The sequence below is a fragment of the Copadichromis virginalis genome, linkage group LG18 (assembly GCF_057382275.1).
Source record: "Copadichromis virginalis isolate Kocher_CV1m ecotype Utaka linkage group LG18, C_Virginalis_male_GT1.1, whole genome shotgun sequence".
NCBI classification, from domain to species: Eukaryota; Metazoa; Chordata; class Actinopteri; order Cichliformes; family Cichlidae; genus Copadichromis; species Copadichromis virginalis.
Window position 1 is genome coordinate 12,195,679 of NC_140635.1, and position 19,558 is coordinate 12,215,236.

The 19,558-nt window shown below is 41.9% G+C and overlaps 1 protein-coding gene across 4 annotated transcripts in view; it reads right to left on the reverse strand.

Annotated features, from left to right (window-relative positions):
* The window catches only part of LOC146687387 (receptor-type tyrosine-protein phosphatase mu), a 169,030-nt gene that overhangs the window by 22,052 nt on the left and 127,420 nt on the right, over nt 1-19,558 (reverse strand). For all 4 annotated transcript variants that reach the window (XM_085438069.1, XM_085438067.1, XM_085438068.1 and 1 more), the window contains 6 exons: nt 17,553-17,633; nt 16,886-16,912; nt 13,601-13,794; nt 9,423-9,510; nt 8,472-8,548; nt 3,253-3,289 (listed from right to left, as the gene is read on the reverse strand). In XM_085438069.1, the coding sequence (XP_085294195.1) occupies nt 3,253-3,289; nt 8,472-8,548; nt 9,423-9,510; nt 13,601-13,794; nt 16,886-16,912; nt 17,553-17,633 (504 nt within the window). The remainder of the gene's footprint in view (nt 1-3,252; nt 3,290-8,471; nt 8,549-9,422; nt 9,511-13,600; nt 13,795-16,885; nt 16,913-17,552; nt 17,634-19,558) is intronic.

The window sequence follows — 19,558 nt, forward strand, 5'->3', positions numbered from 1 at the left end:
ATTTAAAATTGGTTCTTTGCCAACTTTTTTGTTATGCATAGACACAGAAGTGGTTCATCCCCTGAGTTAGGTCCTTTTTATGCTTGAATTATTCATAGGCCAGTGCTAAGATGCTTAACAAAAACATTTCTCTGAAAATTGTCGGGTACAAGGACTGGACTGAAATGAGTAAAAAATGTATTCAGTGCCCAAAGAAAACCTTTGAAAGACCTTTAGAAACGCTTGGAGAACTATTTCTCACAAAACTAAAAAAACAAAACAAAACAGAGAAAGCCTGGCTTCTTCCAAAGAAACTATAAAGAGATCAGTGGTAACTTAAGACTTGCACAGCACTGTACTTAACCATTGCTAACCTCCTCTTGGCTTTTGTTCAAGAGAGCAAGTGTGGCAGTACTGTCAAATTTGAACAATCTTTTTAAAATACAGATTCAGGCAATCAAAATTAATTTCTGGTACCTTTAAGATAAAAAAATAAAGTCTCAAGAAAACAAACAAACAAACACTATTAAAAAAAAAAATCACTTTCGACACAAACAAATAATCTTGATAGCTAGCTGTACCGAGGGGAAAGCTTACATTCTCAAAGACTAGGCCACAGAATATTTTCAGAGAAATCAGTCTGAGAGCTCACTTGAAGAATACAAGCAGAGCGCACTGTTTGTAGTACAGAGTGTGTGGTGCCTAGTTGGTGAAGTTTGGAAGAGGCACTTCACAGAGGCAGAACACAAGTAGGAGCTTCACTTCCAGCTGTCAGAGCTAACGCTGCTGCAGCTGATGCTGTGTTTTGGGACTAGGCCTGCACCTCCTCAGAAGCAAAGAGTGTGACAGCTGTAGAATCCCCAAGCCAGGTACAGCAAAAAATTTCTGATCAACATGTTCACACAGACACTCACAGACAAACATGCAGGTGATGTTCCCCTCTTGCCCATTAATATTACATGTGGCAGGCTGTGGCATAATGTACACTCGCTTATCATTGATTTGCTCTCTCTCTCTCTTCCCATCTCCCAACCCCACACCTCCCCTGCTGGGCTTTGAGATGTTAACCTGTAAATAATAAAACTTTTGGGCTCCTGGTGACATTTGCTGCTTGTGAAGGAGGGGAAAGCGGAGAAGACCGGAGGGGGAAAGCTTGATGAAATTGAACCCTTTTCCATGTCATGAATATTTTCCACATCACCAAGAGGATGCAGGGGGTTATCGCAGCTGTTTGCATCCCCGGTGTCAGTGTAATTCAGTCTCCACTAGAAGGAAGCTCATGTCAGATCAGTATTTAAAGCGATCTGCAGGACATAATAATGGACAGAGGCGAGGCGTCAATATGGGAGGGCTGAGGTGCATGCACACATTCAATCTGCTAAGTAGGTGAGCTGCAGTTAGAGAATTACTGACAGACAGTTATTGTATTGCTGCAGAAAAAAAGAAGCTCTGGATGAGAGACTGACCTACATAATGAGGAGCAGAGCTTGGGTGATGAGGCTTTTATGGAGTGACAGCTGTTCTACCTGCCATTGTCACCTTGACAGAGCAAAGGGACTCGTCAATAAACCCCAAACTAATGAGTGTCATTGTAGTTTATAGCATTATAGAACGGGGACAACGTTATCCCACCTGTCTGCCATATTAAGCACACCGCAAACCACCTCCACAACCAATTTATGACAAAGATTTTTTAGCTTATCCAGCAGTATTGCGGGTCTCATTTTCCTGAGCTACTGCTGGTCCCAGTGGACTTGAGTGGAAGTGTCATTCACTGAAAAACTTTACTGGGGGAGAGAGGAAGACTACTCCCTCATTTTCAGCAAGTGTGCCAATGCCCAGGTGCTCTTTTCAGGTGCTACAGTATGCCGTTTGTCTGGCTGAGAGAGACAGGTCTGTGTCTGGCTTTCCTATCATCTCTGGCTGCTCTTTGCTTCAGTGTCAGCAGACTGAGGCTTCCTTCCTGTCAGTCTGCCGGAGCTGATGATGAATTATAAAAGGGCTTGGTCTCCCAGAGAATACAGATGTTTCCACACTCTCTCTCTCACACACACACACATCCACGCTTTCGTACTGGATGGATCTACCCAGTGAAAAACCTTATGCTTGCGATACAGTCGATGGAAAATGAGGACTTATTATGCAAGCTCAATGAGAAAACTGGGGCTAATTAACTTGAATGGAAACACGTTTGGCTTCTCGAGCTTTCCATCTTAGAGAGGGCCTTGTTTGCAACATTTCTTTGACTGCTGATCTCCTCATGCATATTTTTTTAATGAAAATTGGAATGCTCTTAATGACTATAGGACAATTATAGAAGTCATAATAATCCAGATGAAACTCTTTCAGAGTTGAATTTGCCAGTTATACTGCCTTGTTTTGGTGAACTCGAGGCGCACAGGAGAGAGTCGACACTTGACAGCTCAGTTTCGAGTGCTGGACTCAGCGGTCAGCGCGAGGCAGTTCAAACTAGGTGCCATTCATACAGACAAATGTGCAAACAGAGCGACCACTGCCTGATTAGTATGCTCTCTCTTTCTGAAGTAAGAGCAACCAGAGCGTTGTTTTAATTGAGACACTGAGGAAGAGAGGCAATGCACTAATAAACAGGTAATTATGCAACTCCCAGCTCCGCCAAAGCAGATTGTGAATCCATTAAAGCCTCTTCGCAAAAATAATAATAAAAAACCCCTGCCTTTATCTTTTTTTTTCCTCTCTTCCACTGTTTTTTTTTTCTTAAGTGGTATGTAAAATCCCCATGCATGCTGCCCTGTTGTGTGGGAGTGAGGCTCGCGATGCAAAATTCATAACAATTAACCATCAATCAGACTTAACCTCTGGGGTCACGGTAAGTGCTCCTCACTCTGCGAATCTGCCGGCCAGATTAACACAGTGACAAAATGCGCCTGTACATGTCAGCTAATCCATTTATTTATTCAGCCTACTCCCAGACTGCCTGATTAATGGCTCCCACACCACCGACGGGATGGAAACAGACAGCGAGAAAGCGTGCCGCTACGCTTGCTCAGAGGCGGTAGGTACGTGCGTTTGCGTGTGCACACCGAGAGGCACCAGACTCCCCGAGCACACACCTGACTGAGCATCAAAGAGTAGTTTGCAAGAGCGTATGTAAACAACGACGGGGATGTTCAGATAGATATTCGTAAACACCTGCACACATCCATCTGCCCAAACAAACAGACACCGTTAAATTCTCACCGCCCACACACACCAATCTAGTCTTGCAATTTTTAGAAAGTTTTTTATTCTTACCCTGAGTGGCGATGTAGTGATTTGGCCTGTGGTAGCCCTGCAAACAGAGAAAAAAAAGGAGAGAATATAAGAATCACTTTATGTTCCATCTACTTCTGAAAGACCAGCGCAGAGAGGCTAAAAAAAAAAAGACACTGCTCTTGACATTTAGTTGGTTTTTTTGACCTTTGCATGCAAACTCAGTCTGTTCCTACAATGCGAACCATCACATTCATCACTGAACAGATTTGACCTGTATAGAAATCCCAGTTAACGCATTGTTTTTGTTTGTTTCAGATGCCCTGCGTTTATGCAGCCAAGATGAACTCTCGCTTCTACGCCGCTCCGCCGCAAGAGGAATTATTTGAGAGATTTGCGTGCTTGCTTTCAAGAAATACTCTGCATTGTAGTTCTGCCAGCTGTTTGCCACTGCACACCCTTTCAGCTCTTTGTTTCAACATCCAACTGCAAGATGCACGACTGAAAGCTCATGATGGATGCTGCTAGATACAAGATGCAAAAAACACTCTCCATCATACACTCTATATACGGCACACCTCTGGAGTAAGCAGCCAAAGTGTTGATAATCCCCAAGATACAACTAACAGCACTGATCTTCACAATAGGCCCCTAGTCTCACGGATTACTCTAATCCCTTCAAGTTTTATTTGTCCAATTCCTTGTCTTCTCTCCAGAGATATGAGGCAGGAAACAAAACATTAGGACTTAAAGGCTCTTCCCCGCCCCAGCCTCCCCTTGATTGTCTACCCCCCCCCCACCACCACCACCACTTCCCATCCACCCCTGCTGCTCTGCTTATCTCACTCATATTCAATTTAACTTGGACTGTGATTAACGCTCCTCCAATGAAGGGAGAAAAGACACAAAGGATATTTTCCTCACTCACTCATCCACAGGGCTCCTCCAGCTATTCAGCTGTCCTCCATTTTTAATGACTTCTTTATCTCTGGACTGAGGAGGAGATTTGTTTGTGCTTTCATGTATGCTCTGTCAAGTAAAGTGGAGGCCCAATGCTCTGTCGGATTAGCGAGGGAGAGACGGAAAGAAAGGAAGGGCCCTGACAGTGAGTGTCAGGTGAGTAACGCTTACTATAAATGGGCTCGTGGCTTTCTGTAAGCATGTTATAGCAGGCACGCAAGAGCAAATCTTTAACACGAGAAGGTAAAGATGTAGAAATGTCAATATTGCTCTTATTAACTGGAAAAAGTACTTTTATTTTCCAGGGCTGCATAAGTTAGGAGCAGGAATTAAATGTGCCGCCTGTGTTTTGCTGCATTGCTGATTACAGTGATCATTAATTCTTTCCAGTAAGAAAAGCTGGCGAATGGAATATCTAAAATATGCAGCATGAAGTGCTTTTGCCTGTGGGCATGAACTGGTATTTTCAATTTGAATATCATTAGATAGCCTACTTTTGCAAATCTGGAATACCTATCCCTATTACCTGGAAATTTTTGCTTTGCCAAATACATTTAGGAGAAAACAGAGTAAGTGATATTTTCACATTTTTCCCCCTAGCACCCCCCCTCCCTCAATCTAGAATATGTAACATCCTTATCCTACAAATTCTACAAATAAGTCATATTGCTAAAGGGGAAAAAAAGCAAAGAAAATGCCCTGAGGCCCCTTATGCCAAGCAATCCCTAAGGCCTTTAAAATTGAATTATTATTATAATTATTAGGTTTTTATGATCATATTCTTAAATCTTTTTTGAAGACTCACACGAATACCTTCAAGTTAGAAAAAAAAAACGTTATAAATACACCCAGCACCCCAAATAAAACATCTTTTGACTTTTATTTCATGATTATGTGTTTTCCCTTTTCTCCAAATTTCCCTTCTTCCTTCTTTACTGGATCCTTTTACCTGAAGCTGAGTCTGTTACAGGAAAAGGGAAATGTTGCGTTGAACTGTTGAAATCTTGGTCCCAAACCTGTGGGAAGAAGTTTCACTTCTGAGCTGTTTAAAGTGGCCACAGATGTACAGATCTGTGTGCCAAAACATACAGAGTGAGCACCTCGCAGTAAAAAAAATTGTTTAACCAAATTACCATAAGCAGTCGTCCCCTCTGCTTATTTTTGCCCCCAAGCCCCTTGCAGGATTAAGCCAGCAAGGATGGGTGGTTGGATGTTTAAGACACAAGGTTAAAGTTTGCTTCTTTTCTCCCATGTGCTGTTAGCTTTAGGATACAAGACCACTCGATGAGGGTTAGAGCCTGTTGACTTGCTTAAATACTGTAAAAGCTAGCTCATCCCGTTTTATGGCTCAAGTCGTTATGGATTCAGAAAAGTTTGGAAAATCAAACTACTGTATGCTGATGGTGATAGTCTTGCAGACGGGGAGTAGGTACTGTTTCAGTAACGAGTCTGCAGCTTTGCTAAATATCATTTTGTGGTTACACTGATAAAATCGTAATGTGAATCAGATGATGTTTTCTGCCGAGGCAAATTAGCAGTCAGTGAACATGAACACATTTTAGGAGAGAGGAGCTTTGTGAACAACTGAGTGATTTCTGCACAAGCCTGCAAATTCACCGAACCACTGCATCACCCCAATATCCAGTTAAGAGACCCAGCAAAAACCCATATGTACACACATGACTCTACAGCAAACAGGCTATTACACTACGTTTCCTCTGCCTTCCAAAGGTTTATGAAAATACTCAATCAGCTGGAGAGAAAGGAAACATACCAGAATGGCTCGGAATAATCGGCAGTGTTATAGAGTACAATAACAAACACTGTGGGAAATGTTCTACACATAAGAGTTTATTAGGCAGGACAAGCTTTTAGATGGGTTAAAAAGCTTTCTGAAGAGCAAAAACATCATTACCCATCTGCCTGCATTTCTACTAAGTACTTTTCCAATGAAGCTGGCAGAGCGATGGAAATCCGTTTCAATCAGGGCTCTCTTTAATATGCGTATATTCTTATCTTATAATGGGACCCTCTCTATTGCGAGCGTCTTCTCCGCAGCGCCACTTTTTGCAGCATAATGGGCCATAAACTGAATGGTGGGAAAGGTAAATAATTTAAGCCCCCTGCATTTGCTGTGGCACACCTTGCATTATGAATTTATGTTTGAAGGCGTAACAAGAGATTACAAATTACCACATTAGAGGGGTGGGGGAAGAGAAGATGGGAGACCGAGGGAGGGTTCTCTCCTGAGCGAAAAACCACTTAGGGAGTCAGGTACATCACCAGCCCATTACACATGGAGTGGAAGCATCTGCCTAAGGAGACCAGTGAGCTGCAGTGATTGGTCACATCCTGCTACTAACACTGCTATTAAGAGCAAATCAGGTCAGATCAGGAGCTTCTATACTGTGTGAGCTAAGTGAGTTAGGACTGTTTAAAACCTGAGCCATGTCTGACGCCACTTTTTAATAACTTTTACTTACTGTAACAGCATGCCAAGTCATTCCAGTGCATGTAGAAGCTGTTTTGCAAGGACTTCCCTGAGGTAAGAAGTGTAACCGAACCTCTGCAGATACTGCTGTGTCTACTTTAATTTAGGGCGTCCTTGAGAGTTTTTCAGCATCTAAGAGTAACGAAATCAGCAGCTGCCTTATGCAGATATCAAGCAGAGAGATCAAATACAATCTGTGAAGATTTTCCTCGCTAGAATAACAACCACGGTAGTCGTTGCAAAAGTTTAACTAATTTTAAATTTCCTAACCACCAGGTCCTAAAATTATGTTAACGACTGTTCTCTGGAATAAGTAAATATAACACTACAGGGACTTTCCTGTCTTGCTACAAATGTCTTATGAAGTAGACAAGCGTGGATAGGTAGACATATAAATCATCAAACTTTAATATCAGAAACGACATTTCAGTAAGGCTCACTAGACTCAAAAGACGAATGTTATTTGAATTATATTTTACATTATAGCTCTCATTTGGGACCTACTGCACTTTCAGCCGGATGCAAAGAGAACAGCAGCAAAATCCCTCTTTTCAGAAGAGTGCAGGCATAATATTAACTCAGATCTAGGGTGCAGGCAGGTTGCAAAGTAGCTTGTAGATATGAAACAGTTGCAGGCAGGCTAAGGCCCCATTCGCACTAGAGGAAAAAACAGGGTGGCAAACTCCATGCACAAGAAAACTTGGTGATTGGTAAAGGTTTTTTTTTTTTTCTTCTTTCTTTTTTGCTGTCTGGGACTGATTGCAAATAGTTGAGGTAACTAATTTCCATCGCAAGGCACACAGCTGCACATGATTGCAATAATTTTGGTCAAACCATGGTTTTCAATCACCATTTTCCCTTGTGTGACTGTAGGTGAAAGCAACGTAACTAGTGCAGCCTAGAGACGATCTACCACATATAGAGAGGGTCATCAGCTGATCTGTTGCAGCTAATGCTATGCTGGAACCTCTCAGTTTAGTTTACAGAGGGTGTTATCAACAAGTCGAGACCAAGCCTACACCCAGCATCAACCAGACCCAGGCAGATATGCAAGTCACTGCATCAAACCCACCTCATAGCAGATAAATGGTTGTGAGTGGACCTACAAAGGCAAGGCCAGGCAAAAAATATGTTTCTGTGGGAACCAGGCCAGGCACATTCTGCCACAGCAAATAAATAATGAGCTATCAGATCCGCCTGGTTTGTGGGCTGTGCGGGTCAGAAAAACTCACACGAATTATTTATTGTAGTAAATTGAGTTACATACAGCAACCCGTTTGATTGTTAATCTTGAACATTGTTTCCAGTGTTACAAAAGCAACAGAACAGTTTTCGAAGCTTTGCTAACAACTTTAACTTTTTTTGTCTGTATATGTGCTTTGTTTCTATTTGAAATTCTGTGTATTATTTCAGCTTTATTCACTATAACTTTACTAAGTAATCATCTGTGAAACCTCACTCCCTCTCTCTTTTTTTTGGTTCTCAACTATAATGTTGTTCAAAGCAAAGTCCAAAACTATAACCTCAGTTTCCCCTCTGTGCGGGTTTGCCTTTTCTCTCTCTCCCAGTGCTGTCAGCCTCTGATCTTCATTTCTCTTAATATATCCAATGAACAGAGTGATACAGCAGCCCTCTAAAGTCAAATAAAGGCAGTGTGTTTGTGTGTGTGCTTGTAGCTGTGATGGACAGGCGGCTGGGCTGCACTGTCCCTCAGGCCCCCTGTGACGGCGGCACCAGCGCGCCCTCTCCCCCCCCAAGAGGAAGCGGACTGACCTTTGCGTTGGTGGCGCTGGCTGGTGTGTGTACTTACATCAACGTAATTTGCATTAATGTAATCGGAGCTCTGTTCCCCCTCCAGGGCCTGCAGCCTGACACGGGAGTGATCATCTGGAAGAGAGGCAGAGAGGAAGAAACCAGTGTTGAATTAATCATATTAACGAGGGCATCGGGAGAAGAAAAGGGGGAGAGGGACAGAGAGACAGACAGTAAAAAGGAATAGAGAGAAATTATAAGAGGAGGAGAGGGGGTGATAGAGCAATAAAAGCATGGTTAGACTGGCATCATACAGAGGCAAAAATGAAATTGGTGCCGTAAAAATGCAACATGTCTCATAGACAGCGTTTACGTGACAGTCTTCATTAAAACCGCCACCACCCTATCATCAGGTAAAAATCACAAAATCATAGTCTAAACCATTTTTTCTTAAGTCACTGACCTTAAAACTTGCTACTTTAGTAAAATTTAGTAGCAACAAAATAATACACGTGCAGCATAATAATCTTTTTAAATGTGGGGAACAATTGATGGCAAGAGAACCACAGAGCCTTAACTTTTGATTTCAAATGACATTTTCGTAACTGTGGATATCTGACGTCATTTTTGTTCCAAAGTTGTGCAATGCCCCTTTAACTGATGTGAGTCAGAAGAAGTAGATCTTCAAAGTTTTTCCATGGCATCAGTTATTAAAGAGGGTTAAACTGAACTCTTATAGCGATTAATTGCAAAATCAACATTTCTTTTTCCAAACACGGTATAAGCTTTGTGTGCCATATCCTGCATAGGCTTATATCTCATAACAGTAAAGACGGTAAAGGAAGATGAATATAAAAGTAGATTGGAAAGGTCAAGGCTGCTCTCGTTGGCTGATAATAAAACTCGGTTTGAGCAGCTTATAGTCATCCAGTCACAAGCCTGGCCAATAAATCAGGCAGAAGAATGAGAACAAAAATTCATGAGCGTTGAGGAGGTGCTTTGTACACACATGCAATAATATTCCCATATCGGTTCTTCATGCGGTTCTCATCCTTCTTGGCAGAATCCCATGGCGCAGACTGTCCTTCAAAAAAGCTCTGAAAGGAGAGAAAACAGGACAGAGAGGGGGGGATGAAACATTGTGTCATGTGTGAACACTCCAAATGATAACCAGGCTAAAGAATACATTCTTTCTCTTTCAGCTCTACAAAACCGGAGGAAGTGAGCGCTGGCAACAGACACAGAAAGAGAGATTCCCAGTGTTATTAGGCAGGAAACACAGGGAGGATGGTGGATCCCGGGGAGTTGTGTCAAACAGCGAGTGCCATTAGGGCAGATGCAGCGGGTGTCACACTCAAACCTCTCCCCATGTGCCGCTCTGCTGGGCGGAGCAACCGCGGCGGCTGTCTGTCTCCCTCATCTGAAGGACTCAATCAGCTCGTCGCGGGGAAAAATAAAGCCAGCTCATCGTCTACACATCAAAACTGCTCCGCTCAGATTACCCTCATGAAATATTTATCATCTCTCACTGGGGAGATTTCCATTCTGATGTCACACCAGGCACAATTAAGCCAAATTATGAAAATACATCTACACTGCCAGTCCACCGCTGTTCAGCAAGGGCGGGCGGGGCCGGCTCAGAGCGGACTAGCCTGCAGAAAATCATGGTTTTCTGTCTTTTTGAAAGTAAGCTAATGCACATTTGAAAAGTCAGGTAATACATTACGGGGCAGACCATCTGCAAATAAAGATTCAGGAACGTTTAACGGAGGTTAAAGAGACTGTTTGAGAGTTCCTTTTAGTGAGGAGTAGGAGGCATCGTCTTCAATCATCACTGCTCTAAGACTTGATGGCTCGATTCATCTCAGTGCTGTGGCAGGCAGCAGGCAGTTTGTCTAGCATATAAAGGCCTTTCAGAGACCACACAAGGACATATTCCTGTATGAAGTCCTAAGGATTAGTGATTTCACTGAGAAACAGCTTTAATATGCTAAAAATATGTTCCATCCTTCCACTGAAGATGGAAGCATGTCCCCAAGATGGATTATAAAGGCCTCCTCCAGTGGCAGTATTTCTTGAGGAAACGCACAGGCCAATGTCGTGCTGTCGGTGTGAAGGATACAAGTCTAATATCAAGCCTGTAAGGACAAATCATCCTCAAGCACAAAGGCGTTACCTGGCAACTTTAAAATAGCTCTCTCTTAATCTGAGTGACCCCGCTACAGTCATATTCCTCCAGCCATTATGATCATGAATTCTCATGGGGGTAAAATAATGAATGTCCCAAGAGGTAGAGATTACACGAAGGCTTTCAATTTAAAGGTTAAATGCACATAGAGGGAATAAATGGCTATTCGCCCGACGCGTATCGAAAAACAACTGAAGGCTCCACCTGTAAAAAGTATTTAGTAGCAAAAGGTATGTGATGAATTGTACTTTACTGCAGCTTGTCTGCAGGTAGTTTTTCACCTTCCTCAATTATTCCCACTGGCAGAAATCCAACTTAGTATGTTTTTAATTACAGGCTACCTGCTGCACTCCAGTCCCTGCACAGTTATTCTGCTATGCTGTTTCTTTGTCTGGAACTACTTAACCGTATGTGAAAAGCAGAGTAATTTCTGTGGATAGGGATAAAACATTTGACACAAAGTACACACCATGGTGAAGTAAAAAACAAAAAAACAAACAAATCAGAAACAAAAAAACCCAAAAGAAAACATGGATGGTCGAACAGAAGCAGGAACGTTTAGTGAGTTGCTTCTGTATTAATTAATCTTTTACTATGTGAGGAGAGGAGGCTCATTCAGACTGACTAGTGTTCATTTGTGGTTGGAGCTTAAAGAATTTCAGGATTCTCACAGTAGGCTAGATACAACACATTTCTGTCGACATGAAACAGGCCGAACACAAGTGAAACAGTGATGACATGGCAGCATTAATGACGCTGAAACTTGTTTCTGCTTCCTGTTTGCACGGTGAAAATGTGCACCCAGGTGCAGGAGGCTGGACATGCAAAATGCTTTGTTAGGTCTGTAACACACACGGCCTTATAAAGCTTTTGCAAAGTATACAACATGGCTTTTGCAAAGTTTAAAGTGTTTATCGTGTCCCTTCTAATGGTAACATTCAATTTCCAGTCAATAAATCCACAAGGTAGCCCGAGCTTAGAATTAAATTTGGTACTTTGTTGGACTGGGTATATCATTGATCAGTCCACTTTAATTATACATTGGTATTCCATTTATCTTTCAAACTATTGCACTTTTACTATAAAAATTATGCTCTTAATAACTGATAGGGTATTAAGTATGCTTTTGAAAAGCTTTATAAACATCAGAATCAAGCTGCGGAGGATTTGTGGTGCTAACAATGTCTGACTACGGGAAGAAAAAGCATTTCACAGTGACGCTAAAGAAAAAAGTAAACAGAAAAATGTCACTGCTCTACATATTTCACCAACTGAACACTGTCAGATAATTTGATAATGCTGCATAACATCTGTTGGTAAATGCCCTTTTCAAACTAAATCCAAAAAAAAAAAAAGGTGATATTTTAATCCCACAGGGTCTTAAAAATAGCCAGCAACCATTACTGATCCTGTCAGGTTTGTGATATAAATCTACAAGTCTAAAATAAATAAATAAACTCACAAAAAAAGTATTTTTCTTACCTCATTTATCTGATCCAAAGTTAACGTACAGAATAACAAGAAGCATGGGTCAGAGAGAGATATAGTACAGTGTAAGTCAACAGGTTTAGAGGTGCACTAAGCTCCAATCTCATCATGAAAAATAAACGGTTATTTTAAAAAAATAAATAAAAGGGCATTAACCTTAAGACAGATTGAGATAGAGATATATATATTTATAAGACAGCAGTGGAACAAAACATACAAATGAATCGCTCTAGCCATGTGAGAATGAGCTCCCTTGCACACTTTAAGCACCCCACAGGACTTTTTGCAACAGCCTGTGGACAATAAGGTGACAGCAGGGTAAGCAGCCAGTTGTTCCATATTACGTCTCTGTTGATCGACTGCTATTAATCCATGCAATGTTGGCCACGTGGACCCCAAACTCCCTTTATCCATAACGGATTAGACCCAGAAGGCAGCCCAAAGCACTCCAAACCCCTCAATGATCGGATGCTGAAGGTAGCAATGGGAGACGACGTTATTTCATTCCACAATCATGAATGGGATGTGGGGAGTTAATTACCAATAAATCTGACACGTAGCTGATGGAGAGAAGGTGGGAGATAAAGAGAAGAGGAAGGAAAGCAAGGAAGAAACACAGGAGGTATAGATAAGAAAGTAAGAGAAAGAAGTAAGCTGAGAACGTTAACAAATGTGAGGGTCGTTAAGAGAGAAATGTGACAAGAGGCCGAACTGATACGGATAATATATTGAAACTGAAGGATTTAGCTCGAAGCCAGTCTGTTACAACATGGCGTCGGGGCGAGTTGAGGATGACTGGTGTGGTGCTGAGGGACAGCAAGGAGGGCTGGAGTGCCGCCAAACCCTGCCAGACTCTAATGCGAGGAAATGAGAGTGATGCCCTTATGGGGCGAAAATCTTTTGTTTGGTGTCAGTAAGAAGCGCAGTGACAGATTACTGATGCTGTTGCGCGACAAGCAGTAGGCTACCAGTACTATGCAACAGCATAATCCGACCCGTTTCAGGTGAAGGAGGGGACGCGGTCTAACACAGGCAGTTTGTGCATTTCGCATTGGTCTACAGCTGAGTCTCCAAGGAGAATTGGGACACAGCTTTTGACCAAACCCCCCCCCCAAAAAAAACAAAAAAAAAAACCCCACCACACTCATGCACACAAAATGCACAATCGCTGCAAACAACAAGGAACAGATGAACAACAAAACGAATCACACCGTAAACACACTGAGACAGGGTACATTAACAATTTATCATAAAAGTGCATCTGGGGAGAAACAAAACAGTTCTGCTGTGCGGTGCAAAACAGAGAGAGAGGCAGGCAGAAAAAAAGAGGGGAGAGAGAGAGACAGCGAAAGAGACATGGGGCTGTGCACCATAACACAGATGAGGCCTCGTATTAGACTGATAAAAATTTCCATTCAAGAACCTCAGTGGAGATGTTACAAGTCTATCACCAGGCTTTATTTGGGTTTGCAACCTTAATGGTGGGAGGTGACAGCTGGGCTGCTTCCTACCTCGTACTCCTCCTTAAAGCCGTAGCCCTCTGCGCACTTCATCTGAGTGATGTGCTGGAGGAGGTCCGCCACGCGGATCGCCGGGTGCAGCTGACCCGTCTGATACGGCACGTCGACGGGCTCCCGTTTCCTCAAGGAGTGAGTGTGCGACTGGACCAAGCTGCTTGTGTCGCTGCCCATGTTCTGACTCTCATCTGTGGGACACAAAGAGACAGAGAGGCCGGAGCGGGTCAGCAAGAGGAAATAGGAGCTAAAGTCACATCACAGGTCATCAATTTATCGCTGTAAGATACATACGGGTGACATAATGCTCGAAGCAGTAAATGAAAGTGGTTTCCTTTGAAGTTGTTTTACATATAAAGTTGATTTATCTAGCTTTAATGTTAGGTGTTCATATCTGACTTACAACTGTTCTCCTTAACAGATGGCACATTAGCTCATTTACTGGTTAGCATTATGTCACCACCCTCCAGATTGACCAACAACTCGACTAGTAATCTGTTTGTTATGGATGGTCACAACAACACAACATCATTGAGTAATAGAATGAGTCATGTGGTGGGAAGGTTTAGGTCCATCTGTCTCAGTGTGGCTGGAAAATACTGCACTGTACAGGAGTCCATCGGCATTTAAAAACAAGATCCTCTAAGTGAAACCCTTATGCTACAAGCTTTTAACATTGTTACCAGCAGTGGCTCTCAACTGTGAGAAACATTATACATTAATCATAAAAATCCCCATCAATGTGTTGTAAAAACAACAACTTTTCCTTTTTTTTTTCTTTTTTTTTTTTTAACTGGCAGTACAACATGCTGGTTTGGGCTGAAGCTCATATTGAGAGTCAGACTCCATTTCCAGCTCTTTCATACTGTAATCCAGTCAGTGGCAGACATAAGGCACAGATGCTGTGGGGAGCCAGCGGATGATGGAGGGTGTCCAAAAACATGGAGGAGGAGGATGTGAGGGGGTGCGGTGGGCCACAGTGAGCATGTTGCAGCAGGCACCTTCAGAAGCATCACACAGACACAGCGTGGATTCAACCCCTGCCACCCATACTTCCCCGAAAAATGAACAAAATAAGATAAAATAAAAACCAAACCTCAAATAAATAGAAAAACAAAAACAAAAAACACACAGAACCCAAGAGGGAAGCGGAGATGGGAGGAGAATGCATGTGGTGATGCTGCCATGGGGCACTGTGTTTGCTTTGACCATGCTAAGCTAATGGTGGCTTGGTGGCACGGTACGGAAGGGTGGGTGAGATGCTAACATGTCCACTTGTCATGCAATAAATGTCGTAATGCCCGTGTCAGAAGCAGCCTCTCACTGTCGGCATGCTGTCTGAGTAAACACCGTCTCCTTCCCCCAACCCAGGGCCCACTTGGGAAAACTTACCATTAATGGGCACTTTTTAGATAGCAGATACATAAGAGGTTACGTATGTAAAGAGAAAGAGAGGAGAAGAAACAGGAGAGAGGGGATAAGCAACAATCCAGCATGAGAACCTGTTACAGTAGTGTTTGAGCTACTCTACAGGGCAAGATCACATGCCTTCTCAGTTCAAACTGCCTTGGTATAAAAGCCTAGTCAAGGGGGATGTTGAGTGGATGGATGGGGCAATTTCAACAGTGCAAGACAAAAAAAAAACAAAAAAACAAAATAAAAAAAATAGAAAAAATAAAAACAAAACAAGGAAGTCATGGATTCAAAAGGGAAAAAAAAATAATGATAGTCTTTGGGGAAAAAAAAGAAGCTGCAATTGTTTCAGATCGCCGACTTGCATACGCTAATGAAGCTAATTATTTTTTTAAACGTTCTGACATTTTGAATTCCTCTCTCTAATTGCTATAATTTTATTTCCATTTGTGCTCGGGGGGTAACACCTGTATTTGTGCCATTTTCATTCTCTTTTTTTTTTTTTAAAACTAGTGCGCGATGAAATCAGAAATGCAACCGATACTCTGTGATCTAATCAGTTTTGATCATTAACCTCGAATGATGAGACAATGCCGTGACTGAATGTGTCACAAACCGAAAGCATGTAACCTTTTCTGGCTGCTGTAATTTTATGTTAATCGTTTCACGCTTCATTAAATGCGGAACTAACATAAGCAGCTGTCACAAGAGCGGTGATGAAAGACACTGCTTTAAGTTGCACTAATGTGAAAAGGAAAAAAAACAACAAAAATGCAGCAGTGGTGCTTGTGGTGAAGCTGGAGTAGAGCTGCTTATTGCATCTTTCTTTTTGTCCTTGAGTATTAAATTATTACACTCCTAGTGCCCCACTTAGTAGCTACTTTGCGGGCTTCGCTGGTAGAAAATGCATCTGCTCGTGTAAGATGCCGCACTTTGGGCTGTTGTGCATCTTCAACAAAGGCCAGTAATAATTAACAGGAGAACAAAATGCTTTTTTATAATTCTATTTTATCACTGAACAAGACGAATAAACACTGGAAAAAACAAAACAAAACAAAAACAAGTAGGTCAATAGCAGTTAGCCAAAGGCAGAGGGAGCGACATTAAAAAGAATAATAGAAAAGGTTGTCGTTTCAGAGGGGAGGGGAGGAAGGGAGTTTAATGCATAGTGAGGAGAGAGGGGAGGGGAGGGCAGCACAGCTAATGCTAGACTTTAAATGTTCAGACTCAACGCATCCTGCTTTTGGAAGTTCTGGCTAAAGGTGGAGAGGGTTGTGGGGGCTAAGTGAGAGCGTTTTTGGGCCTCCCTCTCACACAGTTTTTGCCTGTTGTGTCTCAGTGCAGCTGCTACGGCTCCAGCATGCTGTCGCCTCAGTTGCCGGGGCAAACTGCCCCCCGCCCCCGTTGCCCCTCTTAGACACTCCCCCACATCCAGTCCACATGTCTGTCCATGCATATGAGAGGTCAAACACGTATGTGACATCACACGCACGACACGCAATGCGGATGGGATGGAGTGAAACCAGCCTCAGCCCAGGAGAGCCCCCTCGTTGGACAGGAAGGGAGAGGAGGGGGGAAGAAGTTAGGGAAGGGTGGAGGAATAGGAGACGAGGAGGAGGAGGAGGAGACTGGGAAGCAGCAGGCAGGTATGGAAGTGAGGAAGCCATCTTTAGTAAAAGAGCCATCCAAAAGAAAAGAATGAAACAAAAAAATAATACATAAAATAAATAAAAAATTGTGCTTTTCTTTGGCCTCACAGTTAGGTGTTCAAACAGCATTCTTACAAATGTAATGCACGGTCATTTTCTTTAGCATAGAGATAAGAATAAATACTCAACAGCAATGGCAAAAGGAAAAATTGTGTCTCACCTAAGATAGCAGTTGGCACAAAGGGATCTGCTCAAACCCCCAAACAATCGCAGAAGTTGGAGGAGGAAAAAAAAGAGTTGCAGTAAATTAAAGATAACGCACAAAAATAACATGAACAGAAATTAATGGACAGCTTTTTGGTTTCTTGCCAAGCAGCATAACAAGAAACCGATCATATTTTAAATTCAAGCTAATTATACAGTAACTTTAGTTGATTATAAATCTAGCTGCCCTTTACCCCATTTAATCAATGGGCTGTGATCTGATTACATAAGACACTCAATTATGGATATTATTTGGGATAAACTGAAGTCATAATTAAACTGCTAAAATCCATCTTGGCAAAGTGATATAAAACATAACCAGAAATGTAGCAGAGTGTAAAGCCATCTAAAGTTAATCTAGCTGCTTTCTCATTTGTAAAATCGTTTTCTAATTTTTAAAGCAACTCTATTAGGTAAATTCATACCACACATTACAGAAATAGGCTGTAATTTACATAAAAAAAGAGCCCATAAAACTTCATCTCTTATTTATTTATTTATTGTGGCGTTTCTATTTTTTCCCCTTTTCATTTCATCATTTGTTAAAAGCACCGCTTAGGCTGTGCAGTAAGCAGTTCTGTGTTGACATACTGGATTATAACGAGGAAATAGAATATGTTTACCTGGGTAGTATGAGTTGGTGGGGATAGAAGTACTGAGAGTGTTGGCTTTTGGTAGTGTGAAGGACGACGGTGATGATCCAGCTACAGATGGGGGGGAAGAGAACAGAACAAAAGGCATTAATAGTCTAATCTAGAGTTATTAATCGTGGAAGCAACTCCCACTGCAGTAAAATTCCAGTGTAATAATGCACTTTACAAGTCTTGCTTTTGAAATTTGCATGTGCTATAAAGGATCACTTTGAGGTTTCTGACTTACCCTGTGGGAAAAGCTACTTTAAGTACACAAATAAAATTCCTTTCACATCTACTAAATTGTGATGGAAGCAGAAATCTAGGAGACCTTGACGAAATTAAATGGAAACTGCACTGGCGACACCAAAAGAAGTAGGTGAGAAAATATGTGGCTTTGTGTTTTGGGCTGAGCCGTGCAAAGCACACAAGTATGAGAAATAAACTGCAATTAACCTCGTGGAGTCCAGGTTGATTTGGTTGATTTTGTAGACTTTGCATGCAATCCTTCTCGTCATTTTTCTGGTTCTTTAAAACAGCCTAATGCATTATGCATGCTGCTGTGTTTTTACGGCATTCGCCAAGTTACAAGTTGCTACAAGTTGCTTCTTATTTTGTCAATTTCACAAAGCCAGAGGCCGCAAGGAACCTGCATTACATTCAAATAATAAAGCTTTCCTTTAAAAATCCTCATGTCTAAATTATGATCAATATTAGTAAACATAGATTATGAAATCTATTCTGTCTCATTTATATACGCAAAATTCATTTTGAAAAGTTTGCAAAGTAAAAATGAAAAAAAAAAAAAGAGTTTAAAAAAGCACGTTTAACTTGCACATTTTTTCCAAGTCTTCTAAAGTCCATGAATGCCTGCAAATCTCCAAAAGCATTAATAATTCAGTTTTTAAAGCTACTTTTAAAAAACAGTTAAAGATCAGTCAGTTGCTTTAAAGATATCATCATTAGGTAGCTTGACATTGAGATAGAGCAAAGGGGCCAGAGTAGAACAATAGTCACACAAACCATGGAGGAAGTGACATTTACTCCTAAGACTGTCATTTTCTCCTCATGCAACGTCAACAGAAATGCTACGCCGACGGGGTTTACGCAGGCAGTATGTTCAGGACTATAATCTGTCGGCGATGATGTTTTGAGCGAAAACGACACGACCGACAATAACGTAAGGTCACGGAGTGTGAGAGGGCTTTCAACTGACAGGCAAAGTGAGAAATAATGCATTTAAATCATTTGCGCTGGCAGACAGAGGGGCCAGATTTGAACATCGACACTAACAGACAGTTAATCAAGGTCAAAGCATCTTTGGGGCTCAGCCCCTGCAGGGGTGTGGAGACAGAAGCTGCTGTGCAGTTTTAATCTGATGGTTTTGACTGGGATTATACTAGGTCAAGCCCTGGGTGCAGACTTAGCAGAGCCGTCCATCAACAAAGTATTAGTTTTAACCTGGGACAGAGAGAACAGGTTATCACACCAGAGCCCATCTAGTACGTGCTATGTGTTTCTGTCATGAATTGGAAACAGCATGAGTTTGGGACCTCGCGACGGATTTTTTGGAGCTCTAATGTCTGCTGATAAGCTTTAAGGTCAGCGTTGGGATTTCAAGAAGTCTTGAATATTGATCTCAATACAAGGCTCGCTTCAGGCTATTAACATGCGTTTGGACGACCATTTCTGCAACTGAACTAGCGTGGGCATTAGTGACAGTTAGCTGAAGTGGTAAGTTTGCAGATTTCAGAGGAATTTTAATTAATTTAACAAAAATTAATTAGAGAAACTGAAGCAATTTAAAAGGAAATGTTTGAAAAGGGTGGATGAAACCCTCGAGGGGTTCTAAAGAAGGAAGTTTCCACTAGAGAGGAAAAAAACAATTTGATCAAAATCATATCAAAAGATGTTTATATCCAATTCTCTTCTGCTGAGTTGAAACAGCAGTTTCCCTGTAGAGGGACAACAGGCAGTTTCACAAGAGCCATAAAGTA